This window comes from Balaenoptera borealis (genome assembly GCF_965194805.1).
Source record: "Balaenoptera borealis genome assembly, chromosome: X".
NCBI lineage: Eukaryota > Metazoa > Chordata > Mammalia > Artiodactyla > Balaenopteridae > Balaenoptera > Balaenoptera borealis.
The window spans coordinates 87,074,048-87,092,664 of NC_138881.1; the positions used below are offsets into that span (position 1 = coordinate 87,074,048).

At 41.9% G+C, this 18,617-nt stretch overlaps 1 protein-coding gene and 1 long non-coding RNA gene across 3 annotated transcripts in view; one reads left to right on the plus strand and one right to left on the minus strand.

The window, feature by feature from the left end:
• Positions 1-66: 66 nt before the first annotated feature.
• HNRNPH2 (heterogeneous nuclear ribonucleoprotein H2) lies at positions 67-5,942 on the plus strand. Of its 2 annotated transcripts, none has more exons than XM_082377325.1 (2): positions 67-211; positions 3,651-5,942. In XM_082377325.1, exon 2 carries the CDS (start codon positions 3,704-3,706, stop codon positions 5,051-5,053), a length of 1,350 nt encoding a protein of 449 aa, XP_082233451.1. In that variant the 5' UTR covers positions 67-211; positions 3,651-3,703; the 3' UTR covers positions 5,054-5,942. The 2 variants fall into 2 exon arrangements, with proteins under 2 accessions (XP_082233451.1, XP_082233452.1); XM_082377326.1 differs by having other exon boundaries at positions 80-199.
• A 3,427-nt stretch (positions 5,943-9,369) lies between these two features.
• Positions 9,370-18,617, minus strand: part of LOC309620825 — a 266,826-nt gene continuing 257,578 nt past the window's right edge. The window contains exon 2 of the long non-coding RNA XR_014239673.1: positions 9,370-9,809. This is a non-coding gene — a long non-coding RNA (uncharacterized lncRNA). The remainder of the gene's footprint in view (positions 9,810-18,617) is intronic.

The window sequence follows — 18,617 nt, forward strand, 5'->3', positions numbered from 1 at the left end:
ACCCGCCCTATTTTCGTACCAGAAGGAAGTGCGGCACTTTAATAATCCCGAGTTAGAGCAGCGCGGTGCTCACGTGACCCAGATCTCACATGACGTAGATCCTCACGTGACCAAACGCTTACGTGAGCAGAAGTAGTTCTGGTCGTCGTCTACCGTCTCGCTATAAGCCGTTTGAGGGAAGAAAGAGGAAAATTATCCGGTATCGTTAGAGGTTGGTGTGTGGGTGGGAAACGGGGACCCGGGGGTGGTGATGATGCAGACCAAAGCGGGGTCCGCGGGCCGCCTCCGCCTTTTTCGTTCTCTGCTTTCCCCTCCCCCGCACCCCCCTCCCCCCATCTCAGTGCCGGGAAGCCGCCTTTGCTGCGCCTGGTGGGGAAATGGTGGACGCTCGTGACTGTGTCTGTGTTTTTTGTATATCTATCTGTCTGGGCGGGTCTCAAAGGACCCTTAAGAGAAACCGTAAGCTGGAAAGCATTTGAAAACCACGTCCCTGGATTAGGAAAAACAGATTTTGAGTCCAGTGGCCTGAATGCTGGTCCGTCCCTTCAGGCACCCAGTCTCCAGTGCCTGATTGTCTGTCTGTCTGTCTGTCTGTAGGGGGAGGCACATCTAGGCAAATGCTGCGTGCCTGACCGAGGCGCCCAATGAATTTTTTTACTGAATTAAATATTTAAATAACGTTTATTTTTCGGCTTATAACAATCTACGTGCTCAGTTTTGGACTTTGGAAAAATAATAGTATGCTATAAATTTTAAAAAATACACGTAATTCATCACTCGGAGATAACTACTCAGCATTTTGGTCTGTAAAACGTCTGTATATAACACACACATAAATGCACAAATTCTTAACTCACAAGTGGAATCCTGGTTCCTACTTCAGGCAACAGAGTCCTCGTGGCCTTCCCAGGAGACACAGTGATGAAGCAGAACCTCCCTGCCACCACAGAGGGGATGTTAAGGCCTAGAGGGCTGCAGGGACATTAAATGGGATGGGTCGTCCAAGAGATAAGGCAAGCAAAAACCAGGGCGTTAATCTGTCACTCAGACTTAGAGATGGTCTACAGGAAGACTGTTATCACTGCACGTGCAGTGTTCCAGGCACATAATAGGCAATTAGTGAATGTTGACTTGAATCCTCAGTGTAGTTTTAGGGCAGTTAGTACACTTTGTACTTACTTTCCAAGAGGCCCAGTGTTCCCAGACCATGTCAGATAAGCCATGCACATACAAAATTAGAAAATTTTATCAAATTTGCTATACTAAATCCCAGAAAAGTAAACATTTAAACTTGTTTTCTGTTATTTTTTTGCTGAAATAAAAGTGATTGCTCTCTATAGAAAATTAAGAATGCACAAAAAATTGAAAAAAAGTTGAGAAAGCTATAAACCTACCACCTAGAGTAGCCACTATTAACATGTGACATATTCCCCATGCATGTACTTTTGTAACATTGTTTTTTAAATTCCAATTACAGTGATTTTTAAAAATTAGAACTATTTAGAAGTATATAGGGTAAAAAGTGAAATTCCACTACACTCTTCCTACCCACCAGTGCTCATTTTCTCAGAAAACAACTTAAATGCTTTCAAAACTTCTGTGAATTTGCATACATATATATGTGCCTGCTTATATTTTAAAATAAGCAGGATCATACTCTACATGTTCCTTCATTTAATATATTTTGGAAATCTTCCTAGGTCAGGGCAGATTTTTTTTTAAACAGCTGCACAGCATTCTGTTTTAAGGATAAAATATAATTCACTCAGCCACCCCCCTATTAATGGATAATTAGGTTTCTAATTTTCTGCCATTACTAACAGTGTGGCAGTGAACATTTGTGAGTATTTCTGTTGACCAGGTTCCTGGAAGGAATTCTAGCATGATCGAAGGATATGTGAACATATATCTTTTTCATAGTTGAGATTATAAAACAGTTATGATCTTGGGTCACTTAAGATTATAGCATAAGTAATTTCTCATGTTATTAGATATTTTTTATAATTTTTAAAGTGTGTAATATCTTATCTTTCTTAGTAAAATACCTTTCAAAGAATATATAGCTCCATAAATCTTTGTCTGAATTTCAGATCCTCTCCTTGGGGCACATAACTGGAAGTGGGTTTACTGTATCAAAAGGCGTGATACATATTTCCAAATTGCTTTCCAGAGATACTGTATGAACTTTCACTCCTCTGGGAGTATATTAGTTTGTGAACCCTGAATATCAGTATTGACTTATCCTCCCTGCTTAACTTCACTATGTTGATGGGTGAAAAATGGCAGTTAATTCTGGTTTTAACTTGTATTTCTGATGACTGATGAGGTTTGAACATTTCCCAGACTCTTTTCCTGTATCTTCACATCTGTATTGCCGGTATATTTAATCTGTTACCAAGTCCCACAGAGTCCACTGCTTTGAATGTGTAGATCATATCTTTCCTCCCCCCTTTTTTTAAACTGCTGTTGCCTTAGGTGGATCCCTTAACATATCTCTAAGAGACAGAGTTCTAACTGCTCTTGCTAGTGTCACCCCAATCCCCTCTGTGACTGCCTCACTGTTGCCATGGTGACCTTTCTGAAAGGTTCTGATTACTTCACTCTCCTCCCCTCACTTTCCTTCTTCTCTTTCCTCCCCTCTCTCCCCTCCCCTCAGTCCCCTGTTTAAAACCCTTAAAACGTCCTTAGCCTTTGTCTGTCTCAAAAGACCTCCTGGATCGATCTCTACCTAGCCAGCCTTATCTCTTGCCTTGCCTCCTTCTATTTTATGCTCCATCATAATTTTAAGAATTTGTGGATCCCTGAGCCGGTTAGTCCTTTCATTTAACCATTCTACACTGATAGAATTGACCAACCAGTCCCTGCTTTATAACACCCTTTCACCCTGCACAGAATTATGTCATAGCAGGGATAATGTTTATTTGCCCTTTTTGTCTTTAGTAAAGATGTACAGTGCCTCTGTAGGACCATAAGCCCTTTCTGGGCTTATTGAGCCTTGTATGCCAGAGCCAAGTACTGGACCTGGCAAACTGAAAAATGTAAAGTGAAGGTGTGAATGCTCTATAATGTCTTTTTTCCATTTATCTCTTTGGCCTTAATATTTCCGTGATTTTATTAATTTGTATGAGTTTTTTTATATAATAAGGATAGTATTTGTTGTAGGTATCTTCTGAAGTGTATTGTTTGTCTTTTATGTTTAATCTTACTTTTGATGTAACGAAGTTTTTCATTTTTATGTAATCAGATATAACCATATTTTATTTGTTGACCTCTTCCACTGTTTTTGTTGCCATTCACTTTGTATATCTTTTCATCTTTTGTATATCTTTTCTGACTATGTGTTTATATATGATCAATGTGGAAAACTTAGAACATACAGAAATGGCCAAAGAAAACATTCTCTGAAACAGAAAGCTCCCATAATCTTACCACCCAGAAATAGCCACCATTAATGGTATCCAGCACATAATTGGTGTCAAATAAATAGTTGTTGAATGAATGACTTAGAAATTTGGTGAAGTCTTTTTGTTTATACAAATGCCTTTACAAAAAAGCTATCAGCGTAATTGAGTTTTCTATTAATAGTTTGCTTTTTTCCCTTACTGTATTGTGAACATTTTTCCATGACAATTAGTCTTAATTTTTTTCAGCTACACCGAAATTACACTGAACCGAGCCTGCCAGCAAGAGCCCAACAGTCACCATGATGCTGAGCACAGAAGGCAGGGAGGGGTTCGTGGTGAAGGTCAGGGGCCTGCCCTGGTCCTGCTCAGCTGATGAAGTGATGCGCTTCTTCTCCGATTGCAAAATCCAAAATGGCACATCAGGTATTCGTTTCATCTACACCAGAGAAGGCAGACCAAGTGGTGAAGCATTTGTCGAACTTGAGTCCGAAGATGAAGTGAAATTGGCTCTGAAGAAGGACAGAGAAACCATGGGACACAGATACGTTGAAGTGTTCAAGTCCAACAGTGTTGAAATGGATTGGGTGTTGAAGCATACAGGTCCAAATAGTCCTGATACTGCCAATGATGGCTTCGTCCGGCTTAGAGGACTCCCATTTGGCTGTAGCAAGGAAGAGATTGTTCAGTTCTTTTCTGGGTTGGAAATTGTGCCAAATGGGATGACACTGCCGGTGGACTTTCAGGGGCGGAGCACAGGGGAGGCCTTTGTGCAATTTGCTTCACAGGAGATAGCTGAAAAGGCCTTAAAGAAACACAAGGAAAGAATAGGGCACAGGTACATTGAAATCTTCAAGAGTAGCCGAGCTGAAGTGCGAACCCACTACGATCCCCCTCGAAAGCTCATGGCTATGCAGCGGCCGGGTCCCTATGATAGGCCAGGGGCTGGCAGGGGGTATAATAGCATTGGCAGAGGGGCTGGGTTTGAAAGGATGAGGCGGGGTGCCTATGGTGGAGGGTATGGAGGCTATGATGACTATGGTGGCTATAATGATGGGTATGGCTTTGGGTCTGATAGATTTGGAAGAGACCTCAATTACTGTTTTTCAGGAATGTCTGATCATAGATATGGAGATGGTGGGTCCAGTTTTCAGAGCACCACAGGGCACTGTGTACACATGAGGGGATTACCTTACAGAGCCACTGAGAATGATATTTACAATTTTTTCTCACCTCTTAACCCCATGAGAGTACACATTGAAATTGGACCCGATGGCAGAGTTACTGGTGAGGCAGATGTTGAATTTGCTACTCATGAAGATGCTGTGGCAGCTATGGCAAAAGACAAAGCTAACATGCAACACAGATACGTGGAGCTCTTCTTGAATTCTACTGCAGGCACAAGTGGGGGTGCTTATGATCACAGCTACGTAGAGCTCTTTTTGAATTCTACAGCAGGGGCAAGTGGTGGTGCTTATGGTAGCCAAATGATGGGAGGGATGGGCATATCCAACCAGTCTAGTTACGGAGGTCCTGCTAGCCAGCAGCTGAGTGGTGGTTACGGAGGTGGTTATGGTGGTCAGAGCAGTATGAGTGGATATGACCAAGTTCTGCAGGAAAACTCCAGTGACTATCAATCAAACCTCGCTTAGAGAAGGAGTACTAAACAACAGCAACAAATAACAGCCGTGCATTTATGGGAGTTGACTAGAATGGGAATGATGTTAGGCATATCCAGTATGATTGGTAAATGGGAAATATTGATTCTGATCACTCTTGGTCAGCTAGCTTCCTTTTCTTTTTCCTCCCTCCCTCCCTCTCTCCCTCTCTCTCCCTCCCTCCCTTTCTTTTTCTTTTTCTTTTTCTTTCTTTCTTTTTCTTTCTTCCTTTTGCTTTCTCCTTTTTTTTTTAAGAAAACAAACAAAAATTAAGTTTAACGGTTTCGCATTACAGGCTTGTGATTCATGCTTACTGTAAAGTGGAAGTCAAGATTGTTTTAAAACTTCAAGCTCAGTAATTTTGAACACTGAAACATTCACCTAGGATGTAATAACAAAGTTCAGTATTGACCATAACTGTTAAAACAACTTTCAGCTTTCCTCAAGTTAGTTATGTTGTAGGAGTGTACCTAAGCAGTAAGCGTATTTAGGTTAAAGCAATTTCACTTATGTTAAATGTTGCTCTTATACCACAATACATTGAAAACTTTGGATGCATGTTGAGAAACATGCTTTTCTGTAAAACTCAAATATAGGAGCTGTGTCTACGATTTAAAGTGAAAACATTTGGCATGTTTGTTAATTCTAGCTTTTCGGTTTAATATCCTATAAGGCACGTGAGTGTACACTTTTACTTTTTTTTTAAAAAAACGCTCTGGGACAATTTTGAGATGTAATACCAATACTTTAGGAGTTTGGTCATGTCGTTTGTATGAAGTTCTGAGGCTTTGGTTTAAATCTTTCCTTGTATTGTGATTTCCATTAGATGTATTGTACTAAGTGAAACTTGTTAAATAAATCTTCCTTTTGAAAACTGGAAAAATCTTGTATAGCTTGATTTTTATTATGTTCTATCATATGAGCCACTTCTTTTATACAGTCCTGTGCTAATGAAATTTAAATTGTTTTTAATTTTTTAATTATTATAAATGTACCTTAGCATCTTTATAATACATTATTGCACATATCATTAATTATTTCTAAGATATATTCCTAGAGGTGGAATTGCTTAGTCAAAGGTCCACACATTTTTAAGGCTTCTGATTTGTATTGCCAGAAAGATTATGGTACTTTGTGTTTCCACTAGGAGTGTATTTTAAAAAAAATTTTCCCCCATAGCCTGCTCAATGAAACACATTATTCTGCTTGATCTTGGCCAGTTTGTTAGTTGAAAAGTGGTATCCCGTTATTATTTTAATTTGTGTTCCTTAGCTTAATATTAAGATGGAGCATTTTTCTGTTTTTTTCTACGTTTATCCTCACCACATCCACAGGACTATTGAGCTACTCTGGAGACATTGTACTTTATCAAGACAGCACGCTCCAAAATCCAAAGAACTAAAGGCAAATAAATAATCCTCTTCCTTTCATTTAACCATAAATTAGAAGATCTAAGACACCTTTATATGTTTAAAAGAAGTAGGCCTATGTTATCATAGAAATAATTCAGTTTCCTTCATGAATTCATTAATAGTCTCAACACTATTCAAGGTTTTTCAGGGGGCATTTAAAGCTTGTTTTAAACCAATGGTTCTCAGACTTTAGTGTGCACCAGAATCATCTATGGGGCTTGTTAAAACATTGATTACTGGGGCCCACTCCTAGAGTTTCTGAAATTCAGTAGTGGGGTGGTGCTTGAGAATCTGATGATCCTGCAGGTCTCAAGACCATGTTTTGTGATCCATCATAGTTCTCTAATGGCTACAGGCCTATAAACCCTGAAATGGCAACTCTAAGAAACCGCTTCCTTCATGATTCCTGATTGCCTCTTACTTTCCTGTAACAAGTAGTTTAAGCTTTCTATGAAAGTATAAATTGCATTTGACTATTTATAATACCTTGCACCTCCCATGAGAACTTTGAAAACATGTGACATCTGGGATTATCTTACACTTCCGCCCATATCATAGTGGCCATTAACAACACCTCTCAATGACCTTCAGGTCTGGACGCCCTCAGGTCAGTACCAGATGCACCTGAACTTCAATAGATCTTTTTGTAGATCTCGTGACTAGCCTGGAAATCCTTGGTCTGTTCAGAGCTTGAGGCCCAGAGAAACGCTCTGAGAAGGGAAGCAAATACCAAATTGGTAGTACCTGACTCCATTTTATTCAAGGACACTTTTTATTGAAAACCATTCATGCTGAGGATACAGTGGGTGGTGATTTGAGATTCTTTGATGACTTCTAATTTCTGTCACAGCTGCCAATAGAGCAAGATGCCCATTTCAACTCATGTCATACTGAGCCAGTCATTTACCTTGCCCTCCTAAGGCCTTCAGGAGGGCTTTTGCAGAGGGTTCACAAGTAGGTGATTTTGCTTTCCAGGCTGCTCAGTTAATTTTCCAGAACATTCTCTTACTGTAAGCAAAGATTCTCCAGTTAGCCACTAGATGTCACCAAACCCCAGGAAAGGATTGGCTGAGCCTGGCCATCAATGGTGTTTGCTTCCTCTGTGCTGGAGAACAAAACTCAGAAAGGCTCAGGGAAGCAGTTAAAAGAGAGAGACCCTGGGGAAGGCCAGCGGGCAGCACTAGAGGTGTGAAAAGGGATAGCAGTACCTGTGGGGACAGCAGCACAGATGCTCGTGTACACACACACACATACACACACACACATGCACAAAACACCTCTAACTCTCTTAAATCTAACACTAACACTACCCGGGAGAGTTTGCTGGGAGGTAAAGTGGGCAACCCACCCATACCCTGCAACCAAGTCAGGATTCATTTTAGACTGCCCCCTTGGGCTACTTGGCAGAATCAGGCCGAAAGTTTGCAGTGACAACAATCATGGCCTAAGGGAGTCTCCACTGATAGCTTATACCAGTGGTTCTCCGAGTGCCGCTCCTGGACCAGCAATCAGCAGACCTGGGAACTTGTTAGAAATGCAAGTTCTCTGGCCCCATCCCAGACGGAATCAGAAACTCCGGGAGTGGGTCCCAAAATCTGTGTTTTAACAAGCCCTACGGGTGATTCTGATGCTCAGAACCACTGGTTTATGTATGGATTTCCTTATTCACCCATTCATTTATTTCTACATTTATTCATCCAACCATAAAGGAGGTCAGTAAGCCAGAGACAATCCTATCTGTAAACACGGCACATCTTTTGTACCTTGACAGCCCTGTACCCTCCACCCCGCGAATTGATATGAAAATGCATTGCAAGTTCACTTACAAATCAAGGTCCTTTTCCTTCAGTGAAAATGCCTAATCTGTCAGCAAAAATGAAGATTTCTCCAAGCTGGGCCTTGAGCACTGTTGCAAAACAGCTGCTGATGGAATGAAATTCCACTTGCTGTGCCTGATACAGGCTGGGACTGTCACAAGGGCCATTTCACAACCTGCTCCCACACTGACCAAAATTCAGTCTTGTGAATACAAAACACGCACGTCTATGGGGTCACCAGCTTAGCGTGGTGCAAGACCCCATTTGGGAGGTGAGGGGGTTAGGTTGTGCCTGGAGCCTGTCTGTGGAAGGACTTTTTCCAAGAGTCCTTTTTCTCCCTCCCTCTCTGCCTCCCTCCCTCCTTCGCACAGGGCTCGTTTCTCATGCACGCATGTCATTACTTCAGAGATGAGGAAACTGAGTCTCAGGAAGGGTAGGAATCAACCTTGCCTTTGGGAAAGAAGCAGGATGCTGGAGAGTGGAGGAAATGACGTCTGGCCAGGGAAAGAGAAGGAAATGTCTCAGATCCTCAGGGGATAGTGGAAGGGTACCCGTGCCCTGATACATGAGGGAGGAGGGTGGCGCAGACCAGCGCTGGGTCGAGCTCTTCTATCGCTCCCCAGACCGAAGTTCCCTTTCCCCACTGCTAGCCCGCGAGTGGCGGGGAGAGGGTCAGGTAGGGGCGCCTCAGGAGGACGGAGAAAGAATTTGATAAGAATTCATTATTCCCTCTCCCCTCCCGCTTTCCAGCGACCCTCGATCCCCCCAATCTCCGCCCCCAGTATATTTCCTTTCCCAGGCAGGATGGGGAAGAAGCCTGGCAATGGCCAACCTGGGACAGGCCGCGGCTGAGGGGGCGTGGTTAGCGTGGTGACTGATGCCCGTGGCTTCCGGGAGGAAGGGGCTTCCGGAGTCCCTGCCCAGCTCGGAGAGGGGAGATACCTACTTTGGTAACCACCCAGGCCGTGCTAAGTCTGGCCCCTGTAGGTGAAAAAAAATTAATCAATAGTCAGTAAGAAAGAAATGGAAATTTTTATTCAAGCCAACCTGAGGATTATAACCTGGGCGACCCGCCTCTCAGAGTTTTTTTTTTTTTTTTTTTTAAACATCTTTATTGAAGTATAATTGCCTTACAATAGTGTGTTAGCTTCTGCTTTATAACAAAGTGAATCAGTTATACATATACAATATGTTCCCATTTCTCTTCCCTCTTGCCTCTCCCTCCCTCCCACCCTCCCCATCCCACCCCTCTAGGTGGTCACAAAGCACCGAGCTGATCTCCCTGTGCTATGCGGCTGCTTCCCACTAGCTATCTATTTTACATTTGGTAGTGTATATATGTCCACGACACTCTCTTACCCTGTCACATCTCACCCCACCCCCTCCCCATATCCTCAAGTCCATTCTCTAGTAGGTCTGTGTCTTTATTCCCGTCTTGCCACTAGGTTCTTCATGGCCTTTTTTTTTTTTTCCTTAGATTCCGTATATATGTGTTAGCATACTGTATTTGTTTTTCTCTTTCTGACTTACTTCACTCTGTATGACAGACTCTAACTCCATCCACCTCATTACAAATACCTCCATTTCATTTCTTTTTATGGCTGAGTAATATTCCATTGTATATATGTGCCACATCTTCTTTATCCATTCGTCTGTCGATGGACATTTAGGTTGCTTCCAGGTCCTGGCTATTGTAAATAGAGCTGCAATGAACATTGTGGTACATGACACTTTTTGACCTATGGTTTTCTCAGGGTATATGCCCAGTAGTGGGATTGCTGGGTCGTATGGTAGTTCTATTTGTAGTTTTTTAAGGAACCTCCATACTGTTCTCCATAGTGGCTGTATCAATTTACATTCCCACCAACAGTGCAAGAGTGTTCCCTTTCCTCCACACCCTCTCCAGCATTTATTGTTTCTAGATTTTTTGAAAAAAAAAAAAAAAAAAAAGACATTTCTCCAAAGAAGATATACAGATGGCCTACAGACACATGAAAGAATGCTCAGCATCATTAATCATTAGAGAAATGCAAATCAAAACTACAATGAGATATCATCTCACACCGGTCAGAATGGCCATCATCAAAAAATCTCTCAGAGTTTTGAGCACTGTTCCAAAGAGGTGAAGGGGGAGATTTTAGAGAAATGAAAAGTGAGAGCTGTGAGTTTCAGGTTTATTTGGTGACTAACTGAGGACTATAGCTCTGGAAACAGCTTCTCAGAGAGCTCTGAAGAACTGCTCCCAAGATGTAAGGGGAGAGGTCAGCACGTACGATTTTGGCAGAGGGGGTACCTGCAACCAAGCACACATCTTGGTAGAAGGTTGCAGCTAGTCCCAAGGAATGGACATCTTGGTTAATGGTTACAGCGCTTTTCTAAGTAGGGCAAGATGAAAGAATTCAGGTTCATAAAACATTTCTCCTGAAAATATCTAACTATGTGAAGCTCTGTTCTGCTAGTTTTCCCAGAGCACAGAGTTCCTCATTCCTGATCTCTACCCTGACCTCCTTTTAGAGTGTGTTAAAGGTCGGTGACTTCAGTGGCTAATGACTCAATCCTTGTAGAAGTGGATGGTGAGCGACCTTCTTCAGTTGGCAGTGCCCCCTTTTTGTCATAAATGTGACCAAAGTTTGGGAGGCGTTTTATGACCATTTTGTCCCACAGTGTTAGGAATGCTAATTCCCAGGTCAGGCCAGGATTTCATTGATAGGCCATTCAATGTGCTATTGCTAGACTAGGCCCTTTTAACAGTAGCCAAAAGTCTCTGGACCACCTGTATTACTAGTCTGTTATGGTCCAGGAAATGATTCCCTCTCGTTGCTTCTTCCCATATCTAGAGTTACACTATTATAATCATTGATTTTATAGAACTATATTTGGTCAGATGTTTCAAGTCGCCTAGTCGTCATCATTTTATCAGAGGCTCAGTCATACTTTGGTAATGCAAAAAACAATTATCTTGTAAAATAGGCAGAATACAAGTAATATAGCTAATAACTTTTTTTTTTTTTTTTGGCCATGCCGTGCAGCTTGTGGGATCTTAGTTCCCTGACCAGGGATTGAACCTGCAACCTCGGCAGTGAAAGCATGGAGTCCTAACCACTGGACCACCAGGGAATTACCAGCTAGTAACATTAATAGGGTTATAAGTAAATACTTATGCTAAGAACTTCCATTAGGTTCGGCCCAGTATATCCCCAGGGCATCTGACCTGGTCTGTTCCATACCAATCTCTATCTTTAAGGTAATGATATATTGTCATTATTCATAAGGCACCCAGATCAATTACCTACTGTTTTTAGGCTGATTATCCTTAGTATGTTATTAGGCTGATTATCCTTAGTTATTAGGCTGATTATTAGGCTGATTATCCTTAGTATGATTCAATTGTTCCCAACATTAGGGGGCTTTAAACTTAGATGACTGTAGCCTGATGTTAGTCATATTAATCTATCCCATAACTGAGGAAGGTTATATTCTTTGACTGAAATTTAGCTCATTGCTCTGACTGAGCTTGCGTAACTTTAAAAGAAAAGTCATATTTATGGTCATGGTCAGAGCAAGTATGACTGATTGGCCAAGTGAGGGGGTCCCAGCTAGTACTATCAATAGTGGCCCAAACAGAGCTATAACTTCTTTCTTCTAGAATAAATTTCCTAAGGGCCATCCAATTAGAGCCTTGGAGAGGAGAAATCCACCAAGGTAACCCAGAAGTACTGGATGTAGGTAATTGACCATAAACCCAAAAATTGGATTAATTTTTAAACTCTGCATAGGATTTGTGCCCATGATAGGAAAACATTGATTTATGCAAAAGTCCAAGAAATTAAGAAAGCACTGTAAATAATAATACGGCTCAGGTCCAGTACCTTGGGATAGCTTTCTGCTTCTGATGTCATCTTCTTCTCATCCTGGTATGGGTGTAGTTTCTCCTCGGTTTGAGCATTGTTCTAAGGTGATTTTGAGGTCAGCAGTCCTCTCTATAGACCAGTCCAATGCAGGAGCACTTTCTAAGTGAGAAATATGAATCCAAGAGTCAATTCCCTTCAGTTTTTCTGTGTATGAGCTAGTTAAGAGAACCTGATAAGTGTTCTTCCATCTAGGTTGGAGATAGCCCTTTAAATGATGTCTTTTCCAGTATGCATAATCTCCTAGTTGCAGGTCATGGGACATCTGATCTTCATCCACAGATAGATAGATTACTGTGATAAGCTTCAGAAACAAACTTAGAATGTCCTTTTAATAATTTGTAGTGAGGTGGATGGGCCTAGAGACTGTCATACAGAGTGAAGTAAGTCAGAAAGAGAAACACAAATACCGTATGCTAACACATATATATGGAATCTAAAAAAAAAAATGGTCAGAAGAACCTAGGGGCAAGACGGGAATTAAGATGCAGACCTACTAGAGAATGGACTTGAGGATACGGGGAGGGGGAAGGGTAAGCTGGGACAAAGTGAGAGAGTGGCATGTACATATATACACTACCAAATGTAAAATAATTTTGGCCAAGGTTTGGGAAGCATTTCATGACCATTTTGTCCAACAGTGCTAGGAATGCTCATTCCTAGGTCAGCAAGATTTCATTGATAGGCCACTCAATGTGCTACTATTGAACTAGGCCCTGTTAACAGTAGCCAAAAGTCTCTGGACCACCTGTCTTACTAGACAGCTATGGTCCAGGAAAAGATTCCTTCTTGTTGCTTCTTCACATATCTAGAGTTACATATTACAATCATTGATCTTACAGGACTATATTTGGTCAATTGTTTCAAGTAGCCTAGTCATCATTATTTTTTATCGGAGGCTCAGTCATACATTTGGTAACGCAAGAAACATTAGTTTTGTAAAATAGGCAGAATACAAGTAATATAGCTAGTAACATTAATAAGGTAATAAGTAAGTATTTAAGTTAATTTCCACTGGGTGTGGCCCAGTAGCGCTCCAGCTCATATGACCAGTCTGTTCTGTACTATCTTTAAGGGAAATGATATACTGGCATATATGTTGTACATAAAGTTCAGCAAAGATGTCTACACATACAAGGTGAGTGGTGGATCATTGTGACCCCTTACAGGATTGATAAAGGAATGTTACCTTCTAAGGAGCTACGTGGCTGGCGCCAGAAGTAGAAAAATTGATCTTTATGATTGAGCAGGTATTTCTGCCATTGGGGAGGTCTGGTTAATGCATAAAGCAGATACACACTAGAGGGGAGGAAGGAGGCCAAAGGGCAGAGAAAAGGTTTTATGTGTAAATTTTTCTTGTCTTAACTTAAAATGTGAATTTTTATTTTGTTACCTGGGAATCTCGCTTGCCCTCCCAAGCCCCTCTGGCTCCCTTCAGTCCAGCTGGGCACTAGGAGTAGGAGGCCCAAGGCCAAACCAGGCTACAGGCCAGGGAAGGAATGGCCCTATAACCTCCCTGGGTGCCCCCTCTGTGGGTCATCTTGGGCTGGCCCCCCAGGGAGTTGTGCTTCTCGTGCCCAGCACTCCCCCACCCCAGGGAAGCCCAGAGAGCAGGTGGGATGGGGCCTCTTGTGAGCTGTGGTGATCGGTTTTTCTCTATGCAAAGCCCCTTGCCTGGGACACAGTGAGTGCTCAATATATGTTTATTTTCAGTTGAGTGTTGATTCAACTTTTATGGCTTGTGATTAATCCTTTTTCTTCTGTTATAGAAGCTCCCATTGTTGACTAGCCAACTGTCACAACACCATATTGGAACTTAAAAAGTTCTGAAAACATCTTGGATCTTTTGTTTGCTTGAGTATTTATAAACTCATATTATTATCCTTTTTTTTGCATTTTTTTCCTTGTAGCAAAGCCTTAAAATATTCTACATCTTCCTTGAAACTTTCTCTCGTTCCTCAGTTCACACTGATTTGTCCTCTCCTAAATCTTTTTAAGCAAATAATCAGACTGTACAGTTCTTACTTGGTGGTTCTCAAATTATTCACATGTGGTAGTTTTGATTTTTGTTTGATGGTTAGGCTGTATCTTTTATCCTTAAGCAAATATGAGGGTCTTCAAAAGTGCCTATGGGGTGGGGATGGGGGAGTGACTGCAAATGGGAATGAAAGATCTTTTAGAGGTAAATGTCCTAAACTTAGATTATGGTGATGGTTTGTACAACTCTGTAAATTTACTAAAAACCATTGAATTGTAGACTTAAAATGGGTGAACTTTATGAATATAAATTATACCTCAAAGAAATACTTTAAATGCCTATGGAGTAATAAGTAAAGAATAGTGGAGATATGATATATTTTGTGGGAAGACTAAAAGGAAAGATAGGTCATAATGATAAAAATACAACAGCCTGAGGAATTGACAAAGACTCTCTCCTTGACCAAACTTTAGACAGGCTCTTCTAAGCCCCCTTTACAATTAGGCCTTGTTCTGGGACCCTGTCCTGTGATCGTGTCCTCGGCATGCCTAGCCAAGTTTTAGCAAGACTCCTGCGAAGTCATCCCCCACCCTTGATAGCTGATCACCTTGGCCTGCCTCTAGCAAAAATTCTGTTGTCAATTTAGCAAGAATCTCCCTCCCCGTGATGTCTCCTCTTAGTAATTTTTCCATCTGCTGACTCTCTCACTCTGTTCCTTGGCTATAAATCCCCACTTGTCCTTGTTGTATTCATAATTGAGCCCAGTTCTGTACTGAAGTCTCTCTTCCCGTATTGCAAAAAATCTGTCTTTACTGCTTTTATCTGGTGTCTGGCTCTGTTTCTCTTTGACAGAAGGCAGACAGTGCTTCTAGTAGTATATATGAGTCTGGCCTGCTGGGGGGAGGGCAATTTTTTTAAAGACCACTTAAAAATGCCTACTCATTCATTCACGAAATACATATTGAGGGCCTACTTTTTGCCAGGCACTGTGCTAGATGCTGAGGAAACAGATGTGAGCAAAAATCATCTACAAGGTCTCTGTCTTCATGGAGCTCACAATCTAGTAGGGGAGCCAAATAGCATGCAGATATCTATACAAGAGTGCACTTGCCAGTGAGGACAAGTACCAGGAAGAAGGGGTCCATTATGCCATGAGGGCCTATAAAATAGGGAGATTTGACTAGTCAAGGTGGTCAGGAATGTTGCTCTGAGAACGGATTATTGAGCTGAGAGGTAACAGAAGAAGAGACTAATTAGGTTGGAGCTGGGGGTTGGGGAGAAGGCTTAAGGCTATGTGTTCAGAGAGAGCATGGTGAGTAAAAGGGACTGAAAGAATGCCAGTATGGCTGGAGGTAAGAGGCAGCGGGAGAGCAGTGTGGCCAAATTTCCATTTACCTATCCATCCATTGTTCATTCATTCAAAAAATATCTATTGAGCACTGATCATGTGCTAAGTCTCATGTGAGGTGTGACTGTTAACCCCAAAATGGAACCATTTATTTTCCACAAATAAAGCATGACCCCCCATAGGGGCCTGTGTCGGGAGTGAACAGCTTTAGGGTTAGGGTAACGAGTGGGGATAGAGTCTCAGAAGGAAAGAAAGTCATATTTACTGAGCACAGGTGGTGTCAGTTCCGTGGGATCCTGGGAAGCTCATTAAACCCCAAGAGGATTCCTGAAGCTGGTTGTGATCTCATTACCCAGACACTCTCAGAGGCATCCCACTGCCTATCAATAGAAGGACATACTGCTTACCCTGGCTGTCACTTCCCTCCATCTCCCAAGGTCTTGGAATAACATTGTTGTCAGAAAGTTGTGAGTAAAATACAAATGTTATATATGTATACAGCTTCATTTTTTTTTTTTAATATTTTAATTTGTCAAGATCACTTTTATGCTATTTTTAAGTGATATTTATACCATTGCTTTTTTTTTTTTTTTTTTTTTTTTTGAAATTCACGTTCTTTTATTTATTTATTTATGACTGTGTTGAGTCTTCATTTCTGTGCGAGGGCTTTCTCTAGTTGCGGCAAGTGGGGACCACTCTTCATCGCGGTGCGCGGGCCTCTCACTATCGTGGCCTCTCTTGTTGCGGAGCACAAGCTCCAGACGCGCAGGCTCAGTAATTGTGGCTCACGGGCCCAGTTGCTCCGTGGCATGTGGGATCTTCCCAGGCCAGGGCTCGAACCCATGTCCCCTGCATTGGCAGGCAGATTCTTAACCACTGCGCCACCAGGGAAGCCCTACAGCTTCATTTGAGATGAAATTTAGGAGTTAAGATTCTAGAAAATAAGACATGTTGCATATTAACCACAATAAATAAGATCTTGAAATACGTGGCAAGAGATAAAAGATAACATTCGTATGCCATTATCACTTGAAATAATATTATTATTCTTATGCCAAAGTATTCTCACCCCTGCCCCAACCAACACATTATCCAGGCTGGATTTTCTGACATTATTTGTAGAGTCCTGAGCTGGCGTTCAATGCTCCCCACTCCATGGATCCAAACTACATTTCTAGTCCTCTCTTCCAACCCATCTGTGCTCTTGGCAAACTACACCATTGTTTGCTCCCTCAAGAGACTCCTGCATTCTCCACACCCCTTTAACATGCTAGAGTTCAATTTTCACAGGGTTTGGCTCTCACACACACATGATGTCATTACATCCTCAGATCAACCCCATGAGGCAGCATAGTTACTCTCATTTCAGAGAAGAATAAACCAAGTCTCAAGGAGCGGGGAGGACCAGCCTTATTTTGGTAAAAAAGCAGATTGCTGGAAATTAGAGAGGAGTGGAGAAAATGCAGTAGTTTTTAGATTAAATGGCAAAATGAATATAATCTTTAGTTTATACTCATGTTACATGTTTATTATGAAGTCTCATTAGTGGCAGTGACAGGAATTTGCCCCTCCCCTTCTAGCTCTTTCTAGATTCCTTGCCCCTACTCTTATCTATTTTGTGGAGGAAGAGTATCAAGGAGGGCGAAAAGGAGGGGTGCCAATCCTGGGGAGAAGAGTCTGTACTTGGGCTGCAGCTACCAAGTAGGGGTGGTTAAGGCAAGCCACCTTTCCCCATGCAGAGTCCCTTGCCTGGCACACAGTAGGTGCTCAATATATGTTTATTTCCAGTTGACAGTTGGCTTTATTGTTTATGGACTGTGATGACGCACTTTCCTTCTGTTCTAGAAGGTCTCACTTCTGACTAGATCAAGGACAAATAGTTCCCAAACTGTTACAGCATTATCTTCAAATTTACAGAAGTGTATGTGAGCTGGATAGGAAAATTTGCTATACATAATGTTGGTTCTTCGACTTGTTCCCAATTCACTATTTCTCAATTGATATTAGTTTACTTTTTTGGTTAGAAAAACAATTTTATTCTCTGCAGAATATACTGAAAATGTTTTACCTCTTCTTTGAAACCACTTTTTACTTCTCCAGCCACCCCGATTTCTTATCTCTTGGTTCTTTTTGAGCAGATTTTAAATCCCCCTTGGTTGGTCTCTTATAGTTTCAGGTGTACTCACCTTGTTCATTCAGTGTTACCCCTAAACAAATACTATGGCTTCCACAAAAGCTGATTGAGTAATACAAGAAGAAGAGCAGACATGTGATGTCTCTTATGGGGAGAATTGTTAAACAAAACCAGGGGACAGAGAATGGCAACTTTATACATTGTTTCCAGTAGTATATATAAGTCTGCCTTTTGAGGGGAGCAAATTATTTGAAGTCTCTTATTAGCTATCTATGGCTGCATAACTACTTACCCCCAAATGTAGCAGCTTAAAACAACAAACATTTATTATCTCACATATTTCTGAGGGTCAGGAATCCGGGAGTGGCTAAGTTGGCTCCGGTCTCTCATGAGGTTGCAGTCAAGATGTCAGCCAGGGGGGGCTTCCCTGGTGGTGCAGTGGTTAAGAATCCGCCTGCCAATGCAGGGGACACGGGTTCGAGCCCTGGTCTGGGAAGATCCCACATGCCGCGGAGCAACTAAGCCCATACTCCACAACTACTGAGCCTGCACTCTAGAGCCCACGAGCCACAACCACTGAGCACGCGTGCCACAACTGCTGAAGCCCGTGCACCTGGAGCCCATGCTCCGCAACAAGAGAAACCACCGTAACGAGAAGCCCATGCACCGCAAGGAAGAGTAGCCCCCACTCGCTGCAACTAGAGAAAGCCCACACACAGCAATGAAGACCCAACGCAGCCAAAAATAAATAAATAAAATAAATAAATTTATATTAAAAAAAGAATATACCTATTACAAAAAAGATGTCAGCCAGGACTGCAGCCATTTGAAGGTTTGACTGGAGTTGAAGTAGCCACTTCCAAGATGGGCTCATGGGGCTCACAAGATGTCTCAGTTCCTCACCATGTAGATCTCTTCATAGGGTTGGTTGAGAGTCCTTATGACACAATTACTGACCTCC

Bases quoted from the DNA above. Each gene is read 5' to 3' on its own strand.
- HNRNPH2 (XM_082377325.1), top strand. From the start codon at position 3,704: ATGATGCTGAGCACAGAAGGCAGGGAGGGGTTCGTGGTGAAGGTCAGG.